The following is a 16,873-nucleotide window of genomic DNA, read 5'->3' on the forward strand; positions in this document are numbered from 1 at the left end:
ACTCCACCCTATGCATCCACCTGCTAATTCCACTGTACCAGCTCATGTTACGTCACAGCTAAGGAAAATTCTATTCTGTTTGTCCTGTACATGTATATTTATATTGTTTCCTTATCATAAATGTATATTACATTTGAGTATTTCTTAACTCAAACTATATTCTTACTAATGTTTAATATACAGTTTATATACAATTTCAAAGATACACTGTGTAATATTTAGTGCCTCTTAGTGGTTAAAAATCTTTCATTACGTTAAAACAAAAAAAACATTGACTGGAATGCTAGGCAGAAATACATGAACTATCATACCAATGTTCATTTTTATGAAAAAAAAAATCACATGTTGAGAAATTCATATTTATTTTTCACAGTGGAATCCCCACTTAGGTCGCCGCCATGTTTGTCCGGCACACTGCCGCCAAGCTGTTCTCTGTGGCACTGGCGCTTGCTCGCACAGCAGAGTGCCATCTAGTGGTTAAACAACGATTTCACCTCGTGATCCCCACTTCAGAACGGATAAATATTGTGTCTAGGCGTTCTACTGTATAACTGGATGAAACAGTTAAACCAACTATTTAATGTAACTACAGTATACAGATATATTGCTGCCGTGCATATTAAATGTAATATATCATGAGTTAATAGCACCACCATATTGAATTACTTTCTCACTGTAAAAATATAATAAAGAATTTGAAGAAAAATGTATAGTGTATTAGACCGTTAATATTCTATGGTAAAATATTATTTTCTTGTTGGCAGATAATTTGGAAGAATAATTTTCCTAATCACTGCTCTAATGTTAAAATAAGAAAAAATAATCTTTAAAATGTTTCTTTGCCAAAACAAAAACTAGTGAAATAAGAGCAAAAATATTGTAAAATATTTCCCATCTGGCAACCAGTTCAGGGGGTCCCCTGCCCAATGCTTGAAGAAAGCTGGGATGGGTTCCAAGACCACCGCGACACGAAAGAGGAAATGGTGCAGATATTGGATAATGGATATTGTAAAATACAAAAAACAATACTCCTTTAAAGTAAAATATTTCTATCTAGTTGAGAGATAAACTTGCTTATTATTAGCATCATTTTCTTCATTTGAAAATACATTAAAAAAAAAATCTATTTATAGATATATAAACTAAGGTTACTCAAAGTGACCATTTTATTTTTTATTTTACCAGGATTTTGGTTTTTCAAGCACCTGTAGTGGCAAAATGGTGGACAATTGTGTTATTTCCCTCATGTAAAATAAAATGAAGACTTTTTGACCAACGAGTAAAAAAAGCAAACTGCAGCCTTGATGTGAAGTGTTTACAAAGGTTCACAAAGTTCAAATTTATAAAGAGGGGTTCAAAACAGGATATAATAAAATCAAATTATATCATTCATATATCCATCCATTATCTGCACCGTTTATCCTCAGTAGGGTCGCAGGGGTGCTGGAGCATATCCCAGCTGTCTTCGGGCAGTGGGCAGGGGACACCCTGAACTGGTTGCCAGCCAGTCGCAGGGCACACAGAGACAGAAAACTCACTCGCTCATTCACACCTAGGGAGAATTTGGACCGGCCAAGTCACCTGACATGCATGTTTTGGGAATTTGGGAGGAAACCGGAGTGCTGGAGGAAACCCACGCAAGCACGGGGAGAACATGCAAACTCTACACAGGAAGATTCGATCTCATGACCTAAGAACTGTGCCGCCGTGCTGCCCCAGTAAGTAAGTAATATTCAATTAATTAATGAATAAATAGTAAGACATAGATATGAAGTGAAAATATGCATCTCACATCTCAATTTATCCAGAATTTTCCCTCCACAGAAGGTTGCCAAGGCTATCTTCACAACGAAGACTGATACCTTTCCATGCCCGTCTCTAGGAAGAAAAATATGAATATATGTCAACACAAAAAAAAAAAAAAATGTAATCATAGAGGAAAATTGTACACAATGTACAAGCAGTGTGTAAATTGTGTGATGAACCGTATAAAATTCACACTTAAAAACCCCAAATTGGACAGAATTTTGAAAGTGCGCTGACCAGAAGTGCGTATTATTGTATGGAACACGATCAAATTCGGATAGCAGCAGTGAGAGAGCCGACATTTAATCATTAGACCACCAAAGACACAGATGACATATGAAAAGGCATTTGATTTTGACTCATAATCAAACTAGGTTTATTCATGGTGGCAGAAATGAATGTTAGAGAATCGAAGAAACACAAGTCTTGACGAGCTTTTTTGCATTTATTCCTATCTTTCAGTGCGACCCTCTGTGTTTTCCATTATCTAACATTCGTTTTTGGCACCTTAAATAAACATAGTTTGATTATGAAATAAAATCAAATGCCTTTTTTATACAGCATCTGTATCACGAGTGTTGTAGTGGTGAGGTTATAGCACTCACCGCTGCGACCCAGGTTCCATTACCGTTGCATACGATGGTATGCAAATTTGATCATTTTTCTAATGATCAATACACTGTAAATGCAAACTATGTGCAATAGTTTAACATATATAAATATGTTAACTCTCGCTGAAGTTTTAATTCCATGCACCTTATATATGAAAAATATATAACCAAAGACTACATTTTTGGAGTGTGCCTTATAATAAATAGTGAACAGCAAATATGGTACTTCCCTTTATACCACTAGCAACAAAAGTGAGGACACCCTTTAGTGCAGGGGTCTGGAACCTTTTTCACCCAAAGAGCCATTATAGCAAAATATTTCAAAAAACTAAATTCAGCAAAACTGCCTAAGCCGGTCTCCAGACAGACAAAATCTAATTTTTCAGCACATATTATTTCAATTGGATTTTAGATGATTTGATAAAGTTTATTAAATAATAATAATGCCAGAGCCTGGCCCATATCAGCAAATCTGTATAACACTTTCAACTTGTCTCCCTCCCGCAGTTACTTAAGATCGTTGCAGCTCATTTGGACCTTCAATTTTTTTCATAAATATTAGTTTCAAAACAGGGTGCAAGGATAGTTCTTTTGTAAATCCACCATAAAATACTGCATACGAGGATACTGACGTATTTACCTTCAGCGCAGTTGGCACTGGGCAGAGTGATGTGAGTATGTAAAACTCCGTCCACCCCTAATGCTCACCCAATGAAATTGCTTTGTGTGCTTGGCTGGCATTTTTGGGTGTTTACAGTTTGTTCTCTGGGTTTTCATCATAAAGTGTCTCAACAGTGAGATTCTGTTTGAGAATATTACTAGAACAGCTTTTTTCCATCTTTGCAACATTGCTAAAATTCGCCCTCTCCTGTCTAAGTCGGATGCAGAGATTATAATTCATGCGTTTATTACCTCCCGTCTTGATTACTGTAATGCACTACTCTCCGGTCTCACGAAGTTTGGTACAAAATGCTGCAGCGAGACTTTTAACTAAGACAAGAAAGTTTAATCCCGTTACCCCGATTTTAGCTAACCTGCATTGGCTCCCTGTTAGCTTAAGATGTGATTTCAAGGTTCTGTTGGTAGTATACAAAATCATGCATGGACTTGCTCCCTCATATCTTTCAGATCTAATTTACCCCCATATTCCGGTCCGGAGCCTTCGCTCTGAAAATGCTGGTCTACTAGTGATCCCAAGAGCCAAGAAGAGATCCGCAGGTTCGAGAGCGTTCTCCTATCAGGCCCTGTAGCTGAGGAATGCTCTTCCCCCTGAGATTCGATCTGCAACCTCAGTGGAAATGTTTAAATCTGAGCTTAAAACACACTTTTATTCTATAGCAAATGAATAACCTATATTTTATGTTGACAATATCTGTGTATCAGTGTATTATTTGCCCTCATGTATGTTTTTGATCAGGTGATGGTGTAATAATAGTCTGTGGTTTACAATAATCTGTGGTCTGTGCAGCCCTTTTAGAATAACATGACTTGACTTGAATTCCTCTATAAAGCTAAAACGGGGTCTGTTGGTGTTTCAACCTGACTGTAAACTGTAGTTAGGACTGTGCCCTTCACATACTGGACTGAACAGCTTTTGTTATTAGTGTTTTGTCGGTTGGGCACGCGGCAAACATGACTCTGCTCTTATTAGAATTGGAACTGTATAGAAGAAATTGGCATGAAAAGTCTCATGAAAAATATCTGGTTCGCAAGCCATAGGTTCCTGAACACTGCCTGAGAGAAAATGCCCAAAGGATCGACATTTTTTATTATAAGCACAAAACAGAATTTGGAAATTAGTTTTGGTTGAATAAAGAGGCTTTAAATGCCAGTGTAAATTATTGTACCCCTGATCCTGTATTCTTCGCTCCAAACGCAAGCGACAAAAGATGCACGCGACTTACGGGTCGTAAGCTGCCAGCAGAAAGTTTAGCAGCAGTCCGACAGATTGCTCCACGTTGATTTGGTGCGTCGTGGGCATGCGCTTGTTGAGCTGGTAGTGGATGGTGGAAAGCACGCCTTCCAAACGGGCCACCGGGAGCTCGGTGTTCAGCTCCTCTGTGTTGAGGCCGGTCTCTCGGAAGGCCTCGATGACGTTCCAGATGTCGACTGAATGCACTGGAGGGCAATGCGGGGAATATTAGAGCAGTTATCATCTGATCCGACTTGAGGACCCACATTCACACTCTAGAGAATCGTTGGTTGCTCTCTACCCAGTCTGGAGGACATTGCCTGCTCTCACTACCTCAGCAGAGCAGAAAACATCATCAAGGACTTTTCTCACCCCGGCCACCACCTCTTTAACCTGCTGCCTTCCGGCAGACGCTACAAGTCACACAAAACAAAAACAAACAGACTCAGAGATACTTTCTTCACCAGAGCCATCACCACCCTTAACACACACCGCACAAAAAACTGAAACTCTTGCAAACACACTACCTCATACAGATGTAAAATTGTATTCATGCCTAACTTTGCACAATGTTGCCTATTTTTGCACTACAGCATATTGCACTATTCCGATCCCAAAACTGTATGTAACATCCTACATGCTCACACTTTCTTGTGTAAATATTGCGTAAATCATAACCTTTTTCTTCTTTGTTCCTTTATCTTCTTTGTTTTCTTGTATCCTCACTGCTAAATGTGAAACTGGAGTGCCACGACCAATTTCGTTGTCACAATATGTTCAACCCATTTTGTAACAATGACAATAAAGGTATATTCTATTCTATTCTAATTGCAAGTCGTGAGCCAAAACAATAACAAATTTCCACTTTACAAATGTATTGAATGTGCAGTTAAGACCAGAGATAGTACAATATGTATGTTTTTCTCCCCAAAACGCCAAATAACCAGCAATACCAACAACCTTTAAAGGGCAATGTGTATTATTTGTTACTTCCTTGCATAGGTAAGATTGTGCCTAAAAAAATCGAGCCCGACCCGACTTAGGCCCGTAGGCATTAAAGCCTGACCCAGCCCCAACTAGACCAATTAACTTGATTTGACCGAGTTCGAAGCAAACCCAAAATTTCACATTTTATATGTGAGGACTGGGGAGGAAGAGAGGTGAATTATGATAACAAATTAAAGCCTGTCTTTTTTAACAACTTATATGCTACACCAGACTGTATAAACGTGTACATCTTGTTTATTATGTGTCTGCAGACGTTACATTAACTGATATTTTTTCATCATTGACAGATTGAAAATTTAAACATATGCCACAGCAGCAGTATGGTCTTAAGAATATAGCATGGCACTTTAAAAGAGAGAGAGAGGCAGAGAGAGAAAGAGACGGATGTACGGCCCACACAAAATAATTGAAATTTTAGGCCCCAAAATTCAGGTCGACTGGGGCTCAGGCTCATGATTTTACCTCTGCCTCTTAGTGGCAAAAAACTTTATTCATTAAAATAAAACTTATATTTATTCAAACAATAAGCAAACATACATTGATCAAATATACACGAGCATTTTTAAAAACCTCGTAGGTTGAGAACTTTGTATTAACTTAGCATAAGATGAGCCTCACCAAAAGGGAGCTGACATAATTGTTGGTCAGCTTGCTTAAAAACACAAAAAGCTTACAGAAAGCTTGGCAAAGAATGATAACAAAACTACGTATTTTGTCCGCTTTGAGTCTTTGTCATTGGTATTCTTCCTTTTGCTTTTTAGCATTCGCTTTCAGTTGCATTACGGAATACAGCGACATTTATTGGTCAATATGCATAAACAATCTTTAAAGGTATTTATATGTACTGTATGTATGGATAATCACCATCTACTGGTAAGGAGTGTAATTGACCCTCAATTATTTTTTATCTTTTATTAAAATTTGTTTGCTGAGGCAAAGGCCCGCAATCCACCGAAAACAAGTCAGCGGGTCCCAGTTTTGGGTCCCAACCCACCAGTTAAGAAACACTGTATTAAAGGATGGCAGCAGTATCCAAGAATGAGAGGTACTCACGGTTGCATTTCTTCTGCACAAATCTCAGCTTGCAGGCTGTCCTGTACGTCGACAATCGAATGGAGTCCAAATCCTGAGCCCCTGAGGAAGATTTTTATTATATATGTACAGTATACACAACTTCAATAAGACAGGAATCAAATGAGAAAAGCCAAACAGGAAATTTTGTTTAACTTTTTGATTTAATTTTCTAACTATTTTAAAAAATAATAAGGTTACCTGGTACCAATGTAATAATTAAAATCATTATATTATCATATAATTATCATGAACATATTGTATAGAGGAAAATAATTCTTGAAATTAACAAAATTATTTATTAATGATAATTATTTTTTGAACAGAAACATCTGAACTAATTTCCTATTAGAAAAAAAAATGAAAAAAATAAAAATCACCCATAACTTTGGTTTACTATTTTTTCTAGAATAGCAAATTCTGACAAAAATGATTATATTATTATATGTATTTTAATGTAATTATTACGTACACATTTACGCAGGAAATTAACAAAATGATTTGTTAGTAACGATATTTTAAATTTAAAAAATTCTGTTAAAGGGACAGTGTCACAATCACCCGGATCGGGAACACCTGTGTTCAGGATTAGGCGCCCACAGCCAGGACAGCTGATTGGTGCACCCTGTACATTTAAATCCCCAGCTTCCGGTAACACTTTGTCTGATTGTACTCACGCTACCTGTTGCCTTCAGCTCTGTAAGCCCGTACCTCTGACTCTTTGCCTGCTCCCTGTTTTCTTCTGATTGATCTCCGTTGCCGACCCATTTCTGTAATCTGCCCTGCCCGTCTGACTCCTGAACTCTTTTCCGAACACTACGATTACGCCTGTCCGCGACCATTCCCGTCAAGCCTTCACCCGCCTGTCAAGTTCCGCCAATCCGCCAACCAACGGATCGAAGAATCCCACCTTGTCATTTCCTTCCTTTCAATAAAACCAAGAAACGAGCGCAAGTCTTTCTTTCGTCCTGTCTGACAGACAGTGTGTAATATGTAGTGCCTAACATCCTTCTGATAAAAAAATAAAAACAAAACATTGATTTGAATAATGGGCAAAAATACAATTAACTATCATACTAATGTTAATCATAAATAATTCTAAGTGGAGAAATTTGTATTTCTTATATGTAGCAGAATCCATACCCATATTTGCTATATCATCATTATCATTGCTGTCTCCTCTCTCCATCCATTCTCAGCATACTATATAAGAGTAACTATTATAATAACAATAATTCTCATTGGTGGTCATGGTGACAACTGACTGCTATGTGGTGTGTGTTTTCCGTCATACAAGTATTTTTGGACCTGCTGCCTTAGGGAGTCCGCCCCCAGGCAGCAGCACCACCATTCTTGAGTGTCCTGATCTTTGCATTTAAAAGAAAAGGATTACAGTTATGGTGGCACCGTCTTAAGCATGGAGTACAAAAGTGCTTGATTTCTCCCCACACTAATACAACAGGAATGGAATGGTTGCCTCTCCCAAGGCCGTGCTGGGGCCATCCAGGCTGCAATCTCTGTGGAGCTCATCAGCGATGTGGTGACCAGCTAAGACCTTGTGCTGGAGGGGCTTAATGGGCAGCTGCCCGACATGGACTTTGCTGTCCTTTCCCATGCTTTTTCTCAAAAGTTCAGCATCCTATGCACCATCCAGGGCAAGGTAGGAAACTTGCAAATTTTAATTGTAGCACTCAATATGTAATGTGGAAGTGTGATGTTTTAACTGATACATGGCAAAAAAAAATTGTAGCCGATTCAGTGTTTCCCCTAAATATTTGTGAGATCTAAGGGGGTGGACTGTAAATTCTAGGCTTAAAATACACTTATATTATATAGCTTATGAATGACATATATATGCCCTTTCAGCATCAATTTTGGCCTGCTCATCCTGGAAGGGGATTATCTCATATGCAGTTCTTCTCAAGGTTTCTTAATTTCCTCCCACTGAGGTTTTGAGTTTTTCCCTGCCCTCATGTAGGTTTTAGATCAAGGGATTGTGTAATGAGAGTCTGTAGTCTGTACAGCTCTTTGAGACTTCTTGTGATTAAGGGTTATACAAATAAACATGCCTAGTGATATTCTGATATTCTCCCTACCGTTTGTGCTTACATCCAAGCAACTATGAAATGAAATATTGAAATCAAGGGGTCAGTTAATATTCATATTTTTGGTTAGCGTATTTTCAATACCATGAGGCGCAGATAAAAGTCAGATTGTTTTTCAGATTGTGAGGGGTTGGGAGCTCTCCCCCGAGACTTATAAGTTACAGGTCATACCAAAGACAACAATTTTGGATGAAATCCAATGTTTTTGTGAGAACGTTTACAATTCTAACCACCAGTAAATGTGACTTCTATGTGCCTCCTTTAAGTGTTTCTTGTTTGATTGCCATCATATCCAGCTATGTTAGCGGAAGTGATCATGGATTTTAACACCGTAGCGTATTTAGCAATTTGAAGGTTATTGTACTACCAGCAGAACAGATCTGAATTAAAACCTCACTTCCCTTCCATTGAATGCTCTCCGTGTTTTTGTCCGCAATGGTGTGTTGATTTCTACTCTGTGCGAAAGAAAATGGAAACCGAGGAGTCGCGAGATAATTGAAGATTACAGTAATTAATCGAAGGTTCGCAAGTAAAGGAAGCTGAAAAACAGACAAACAAGTTTTTATCTTTGTGTTTTACTTTGTAATCAATACTTAAATAGATCACAATAGCTACCACTGTATTTTTTAAATATACACACTTGCATGCTTGTCTGTGTTGTCTGCCTGCTAAAAATGTCCTTCCCCTCACACAAACGCTACTAAAACATCTTTGTCTTTAATTTTTTGAAAATGTAATACAAGAGTAAAGCACAGAGCATTTGCACTACGTATGCACAAGGGGAAACATTTCATACAAGCAGAGGGCACCCACTCCCTGTCGTGCGGGTGCGCCTTCTGTAGTGTTAAATAAAGATACAGAACCAGCTACGGACACTGCACCATTTCACATGGTGCACCCTATCGTTGTGAAAATACGGTAATATGTTTTACCAGTAGTGAATAGCAGGCAGCACTCAGGGAGGGGGCTTACACAGGAACAACAAAATCAATGGGGCAAACATGAGCACAGATTTTATGATAAAAAGGTGCTGAATTATGGTGTTTTTCTTTTTGTAAAGATATTTTTGCAATACACCATGCCTGGAGAAAAAAAAGAAAACGTCTTGGAGATTACTAAGAAACAGAGAGTAGTTTGAAGACAGAAGACAAGATGGATATGGAGTGTCTCGGCTGTGTTAAGTGCCCAAGCTCTTTAGATTACACTAGACAAAAAATATGAAGGGTTCATTGCTTGAACAAGGTGATGTACACATTTCTTTCTCTTGATTTTATTATCTGGTTATTTTAAAGAAGTTTAAGGAGGTTCGCTTATGTGCAAGTTCTGGTATATGGAGTAATTGTTTACTAGAAAGTTATATTCAGAGTAACGCGCTACTTCTGGGTGTCCCTTTTTCAATGAAATAACAAATAACTGTAGCTAATTACAGTTTTTAATTGAGGCACACCACTCCAAAGAGAAAGTGCGTCATCACATCTCATCATTTCCTTACTTTATTACGCTACAAGTACGCTGCAGTATTTGGGAAATGGCGTGATGTCATCCCATAACAGTTCATCATCAATCTGGCCGATTTCATCTCCATCCTATATGCAAACTCAATTTTACTGGCCGACGGGTGAAGGGAGGCCAGCACGAATCAGAAAACGGTGGCGTGGCCCTCGCTACTTACTCATCTCGACAAGCAGTTGCCTCCTGTCGGCCATGTTTTCCCCGCTCCGTCCGCAGTCTTCAATCATTCTGATGGAGAGAAAAAGAGAGAGTAAAAGTCAATCTACGCGCTCCTGATTTTTAGCGTCGTCCTCATAAAAATCACGGCTTGATGACTGAACACGCGAAATGTTTCCGACTTAATTCCCTGAAGCGTCAGAAGGCGGCTGATAAAACCGTTGTGCGTGCGAGACTCTAACCACTTCATCAACGCCGGCGGAGATAATGAGACCACAAGCGTTCGGCGTGACCGCAACTCGGATTTGGGCGCTTTTTGTTTTTCGTGCTTCGGAACAAATACACTCAACACTTCATTAGGTACACCTGCAAAATCCAATCAGATGCTCTAAGACAGGGGTCTGAAACTCAATTTTATTGGGGGCCGCTGGAGCTAGCGTCTGGCTGAGGTTGGGCTGAACTGGGTTTTCCAAAAGAAAACCTCTGACAAAAACATTCTGCTGTTCTTAAAAGTTTTTTTTTAAATTGGCTACACAAAATAAGATCTAAAAATAAAAAATAAACATAAAAAATGAAAATCAACCAGTAAGAAATAAATCCATAATTTGTGTGGGCTGCATTCACATTAATAGTCATTATTATTATTATTATTATTATGTATTATTTAGCCACTAGATGTCACTGTACTCAGTTGTGGAACTGGAAACGACTGCTGAAATCACGAGGAAGAATACAAACAAAGGTGACTCAAAATGACAATTTTATTTTTGGGGGCATTTTCGAAATCATGACATAATGACCCGACCATCAGAAGACCCAGCAGGAAGTGTCAATCTCCTGTGTCCCATTCTACTTTTGGCATCAATGGACGGTCTGCTACACCGGTTTACTGTTTATTGGCGGTAATGGCTGCTTCTGTTTTCTGTTCTGGTGGAGAAGGTCCCACGGTCACTTCTGGTCTGTGCTTCAGCAGGTACACAAATACCCTTGAGTGCCCAAGTCCCAATGGCAAGAAGGTCCCAGTCCTGGCGGCAGGGAAAGGGGTCCTTGGCTGCTTCCGGCTCTGTTTCGGTGGGGACAGATAAGGACCTTCAGCCGTCCGCTGTTCCAGTGAAGGTCTCTTTGATGCAGCCTCTGTCTTCATGTTTTTGGTCCATCTAGAATCCGGCCTTTGAGTGGGAGGTAATGTCACGATCTGGTGCACTACCTTCCCCCAGAGGGCCTCAATCAGGTTTGGAATTGGGCAGTCTTTATTAAAGGGCAGAATAATGCAGCGCATGATGAATATTCGTCTTGTGCACAGACTGTCCCAACTCAACGGTGTATGCCTGCAGGTCATCCAAATGTGATCATGGGCTTCTTGGCTGATTCTCTGATGGGTTTTCTCCTTGTTTTGGCTGAACGTTTAGAGGGGCGGCCAGGTCTTAGTGGGTTTGCAGTTGTTTTATGCCCTCTTCATATTGCTCGCACAGTGCTCGAGGAGATGTGTAAATGTTGCAAAATCTTCTTCCTGGTGTGTTCCTTGGTCTTCATAAAGCTATCTGTTCACCCGTGTATATTTAAACTGAGACTCAACGACACAAAAGTCTACTGTTTGTCATTTTTAGTTGTCATTTGGTTTATAATTGGATCATTCGAGTCAGTTGGGAGAGTTGGAAGACCAGGCAAAACCTATTTTTCAGTTTTGTTGTTGTAAATATGATATAAAATGTTAAAAAATGTGGTCCCACTTCACGATTGTGGCTCACATGTTCAGGGAAAACATTATTCGCTTTAAATTTGAAGCCTAAAATGTGTCAAAATGACATAAAGATCTTGCAAGTATGTCCAGACATTGGTTGAACAGTGTTTGTACTATTCAAGTACTCAAAAAGTTTGCAAATTGAAAAGGACACAAAGGCGGTCCCCTCTTAATATGTTCTTTTTTTTGCAACGCTAAAAAAAACTTGTGCTTGTGCGTAGAGGTGAGCAAACAAAACAAAGACAAGGACAAGACTTTCAAAGAAGTGTGGCAGAGGAAACAGCTGAGAGACGGCTAGGCACCAAGCTTTGCCGAACTCTGTCCGATGCAATCTAATACACTTAGTCATGCGTCTTGTTGCCATAGCAACACCCCACACCCCCTTCCCCAATATGAGACGGGCAAAGTTTACCGAGATTTTTTTTTCCATTGTAAACACCATTAATGTGATGAAGCTCTGTGGGGACGGCCATTTTCTAAGTATGAAAGGCTTGAAAAGTCACTCAGGCATGCTTTCTTTATTTTGTATTACTTTGACAGTAATTAGTCGTTTTCTGGAGACACGTGTGGTGCAATTAAAAAAAATGTACCGGGATTTAAAATCAGCAGGTTTTGTTTTTTCTGAGCCCAGTCATGGAAAACAGTCACTTGAGGTTCTTTGAACCACAGTGGGTGAGGGAAAAAAATGCACTAATATGTTAAGATGGACTTAAGGAGTTAACAAAGGGTTTAGACACATTTTTATGGTCGGGAGAGACGAGTTAAAGATCGGCTTTACAACTTCTCAGCCTTCGACAACTTTGTGTACATTTTTTGCATTCCATTTTGCAACTTTAAGCATTTACACGCTTACTTGTCATCACACGGGATTTGACAGTATTTCATATAACATGTTGCTATAATATTTCAATATGATTCAGTTTAATTAGTTTCATTTAATTTTTTTTGCTCACAGTTCAGATTTATCTCCTCCTAAACATGCTGTGCCATTAAGAGACAACTTGATGTTATCACTGCTGTTCCTTTTGTTTGTTGAGTGTTCGGTTTTGCGGTAGTTGTGGCACGGGTGACGCAGCAGGTCTAAGGCTTTCTGCTTCAACAAATTGACTGCATCATTTGAATATGTTAGCATTTAACACAATGGTGTGGATGTTGTGTGTAAAATATCCTTGCAAAAATAATTTTGCCAGGTAATTGAATATTTTTAATTTAAAAAAAAAACACCTATCACACCAGAAAACAAAAATACTTGGGTTAAAATAATTTGTGTTTTCTAGCTAGACTTTTGCCCTTTTTAGTAACTCAGGGTTTTACATACCTTGAATTAATTACAATTCTTTGGATTCCTACAGATACTAAGTCCAGTTGCAAAATGTGGTAAAAAGTGAAAAATGTATAATTTAAGTAAACATTTTTGTTCCGCTGTCAAATAACTGCAGTCATGTCAAGTCATGTTTATTTGTATAGCCCTTAATCATAAAGAGTCTCAAAGGGCTGCAAAGACCACAGATTATTGCAAACCACAGACTATCATTACACCATCCCGTGATCTAAAACCTGCATGAGGGCAAGGGAAAACTCAAAAAACTCAACATGAGGAAAATGAAGAAATCTAGAAAAGGGACCGCACATAGACTAATCACTCTTCCAGGATGACCAGGCTACAATGGATGTTGCAATGACAAATAATCAAAATATATTGTCAAAAAAAATAAAGGTTATTCATATGCTATAGTATAGAAGTGTGTTTTAAGCTTAAATTTAAAAATTTCCACTGAGGTTGCGGATCAAATCTCAGAGGGAAAAGCATTCCACAGCACTGGGGCCCGAATGGAGAACGCTCTCGAACCTGCGGATCTCTTCTCGGCACTTGGGATCACTAGTAGACCAGTGTTTTCAGAGCGAAGGCTCCGGACCGGAACATAGGGGGAAATTAAATCTGAAAGATATGAGGGAGCAAGTCCATGCATGATTTTGTATACTACCAACAGAACCTTAAAATCACATCTTAAGCTAACAGAGAGCCAATGCAGGTTGGCTAAAACCGGGGTCATGTGATCAAACTTTCTTTACTTAGTTAAAAGCCTCGCTGCAGCATTTTGTACCAGCTGAAAGCTCTTGATTTTGGACTCTTAAGTAATATATCCATTTTTTAACTAAAAACTACAAGTGGAAAAGTCATGAAGTACTTTATTGTTCTTTTCATCTTTGTTGCAAATATAATCACAAGAGAAGCTACATCGCTAACACACAACCAACCTTGGGTTTCCACAAAGCTTCGCAGGAGAAATATATATTAAAAAAAGCATTTTTCAAGCCTGTATTGTCTGCCCCTACTCTCAACAGCCATAACTCAAGTACATGGCGAACCTTGAAAAGGCGAGATAGAAATCGGAGCCCTCACGAGAAGCTCGCTTTTCATCTGCCGACCATTCGGGGCAACAACGGATGACACATTCACAAGATTATTCATTAACTGGCGGCGAAGGCTGCCATGCTCCGTGCCAACCTGCTCATCTGGCTCGGGGGAGCTGGGGTGGTGGTAAGAATCATGTTCAAGGTCGTTAAAACAACTCCTAAGGCAGGTTTTAAAACGTTTTTTGTGTCTTAGAAATTTGTAAAAGGAGACCGAATTGGGGGGGAGCTGCTCTAATGAAAGTAATACAGATATACTTTGGAAGCAAAAGTGAAAAGATGAATGTTCTTTGGATCACAGTGACTCACTTATCTTGACACTTGTAAGGTTGTAAGGTTATTTGATTGCTGTTACAGTTTTGTTTTTATGATGCAGTTTAAAATACTATATGCATGCATAGGAGGTTCTATTGTCTGATATTTTAGGGAGTGTTTGGTATAACACTGTTTGGCAGGGTTGGGTAGGGTTACTTTAACTTGATTACTTTCAATTACTTTTGGATTACTCCAATACCAAATATGCTAATAAAAGACAAAAGAAACTAAATATGAATAAAATTACAAAGTTTTGTGCAGGCTTGGGGAGTGACGGAATACATGGAACGGCAAAAATGATGTTGGCAAGCTGTTTGGATTTATTTTCATTTTGTGTCGCATTTTATGTTAGTTTTGCCGGAGATCAAAGAGATCAAAGCCAGGAGAGAAAGCTTACCACGTGTTGTGAGTCATAATTTTATTCATATTTAGTTTATTTTGTCTTTTTTTAGCATATTTGGTGTTGGAGTAATCCGAAAGTAATTGAAAGTAATCAAGTTAAAGTGACCCTACCCAACCCTGCTGTTTGGTATAAATAGGGCGGCAATAGCTCAGGAGGTAAAGCACTCGTCTTGGGATCAAGAGGTCGCAGGTTTGATTGGGTTAAACGTCGAAGTGTCCTCGGGCTAGATGCTGAATCCCTAATGCCCTCGACAAGCAGGTAGTTGCCTTGCATGGCTGACCCTGCTATCGGTGTGTGAGGGTGTGAGAATGGGTAAGTGTCTTCTGGGAGGTCTTCAGTGACTTGAAAAGCGCTTTATAAATCCAGACCATTTACATTTACAATGACGCCGTCACAAAACGATGTTATTTTTTTCAATAACGGGGTAATCTAACTATATTTTTCCACCGTTACGATGCCGTTATTGTACCTGAGGACTAAAAGTGTTGCGTTACTTTATCTCTTCTTGTGCGGAAGGAAGATAAGCAGGACATCCTCGGTCAGCCTTTCGGCATTATTATTCACCAACAAGACGCGAGCGTGAACAAGGCTCTCATTTGACTTAACACAGCAGACATCTGCAATAACTAATACCAATGTGGTCACACAATGGAGAACGTCCGACCGTAATATCTTGAAAAAGAGCGCTATTAAATTAACTTTACTTTACATCTCATTTGGGCAAACTAGTGGTGGTTCCGCATCTTTTAATGCTAAATGTCCCAAAACTGCTGCTCTCTCCTCACTGAGAGATGTTTTGTCAGCCATCATAGAAAGAGAGGGGAAAGATAGGGACAGAAGGAGAGGGTAGGGAATGAGAGACTGAGAGAGAGGAATGAGACACTTTATATTTTTTTACTGTTGACTTTTGCTGTGAACCAAATATTTGAAGAGCAGTTGCTTATTTCTACTTGAACAGTTGTCTCAGGTTGTAGGAGTTTGATTTATCTGTTTTACACACTTTGTATATTTCAACTGTTTACTTTGGCTGTGTAAAAATACTTGAAATACAGTAGGTTATGTCTACTTGACCAGTGGTCTCATGTTGTGAGACTTAGATTGTCATTTTACTATATTGTTTACTGTTTATTTTTGTTGCACTTTAAATATAGGATACATCTGATGCTAGTGAGGTGCAATTCATATGACAAGGTTCCAAAACACCTGTCTGTTCTTCTCTAGTCAACTGACTAAGAATGCTGTTTGAAAAATTTGACAAGGAAGGGGGTAACAAAAGGACAGGGAATATAAGCATATTGTTCCCTCTATATTAAAGTATTTTAATAACAGGATTTGTAAAACCTGTTCATAGCCAACGTCAAGCACTTTTCAAAGACTTTCAAAGTCAGACAGTTCTGAGGTCAAGGGATCAAACTTCCTGTGCGGAGTTTGCATGTCCTCTCCATGCTTGAGTGGGTTTCCTCCGGGCACTCTGGTTTCCTCCCACATTCCAAAAACATGCATGTCAGGTTAATTGGCCGGTCCAAATATTCCCTAGGTGTGAATGAGCGAGTGAGTTGTCTGTCCCTGTGTGCCCTGCGATTGGTTGGCAACCAGTTCAGGGTGTCCCCTGCCCACTGCCCAGGGTTAGCTGGGATGGGCTCCAGCACCCTAGTGGCCCTACTGAGGATAAGGGGTGCAGAACAAAACATTAAAAAATAGCCCAAAACAAATTATTAATAATTAATAACTGCTACTTAATCCTTGCACTACTACACATCGCATAGTGCTCTTTTTGGGTGTAGCATGCACCCATCTTCTTAGGCGCAACCTGTAGGG

The 16,873-nt window shown here is 39.2% G+C and overlaps 1 protein-coding gene across 3 annotated transcripts in view; it reads right to left on the reverse strand.

Annotated features, from left to right (window-relative positions):
* The window catches only part of dtna (dystrobrevin, alpha), a 66,239-nt gene that overhangs the window by 40,264 nt on the left and 9,102 nt on the right, over positions 1-16,873 (reverse strand). For all 3 annotated transcript variants that reach the window (XM_088347488.1, XM_088347495.1, XM_088347482.1), the window contains exons 2-5: positions 10,186-10,253; positions 6,391-6,471; positions 4,322-4,535; positions 1,793-1,878 (exon numbers count right to left, since the gene is read on the reverse strand). In XM_088347488.1, the coding sequence (XP_088203614.1) occupies positions 1,793-1,878; positions 4,322-4,535; positions 6,391-6,471; positions 10,186-10,252 (448 nt within the window). In that variant the 5' untranslated portion in view covers position 10,253. The remainder of the gene's footprint in view (positions 1-1,792; positions 1,879-4,321; positions 4,536-6,390; positions 6,472-10,185; positions 10,254-16,873) is intronic.

Source organism: Urocampus carinirostris, chromosome 1 (assembly GCF_059441175.1).
Source record: "Urocampus carinirostris isolate Australia breed hairy pipefish chromosome 1, RoL_Ucar_1.0, whole genome shotgun sequence".
In the NCBI taxonomy this organism is placed as follows: Eukaryota; Metazoa; Chordata; class Actinopteri; order Syngnathiformes; family Syngnathidae; genus Urocampus; species Urocampus carinirostris.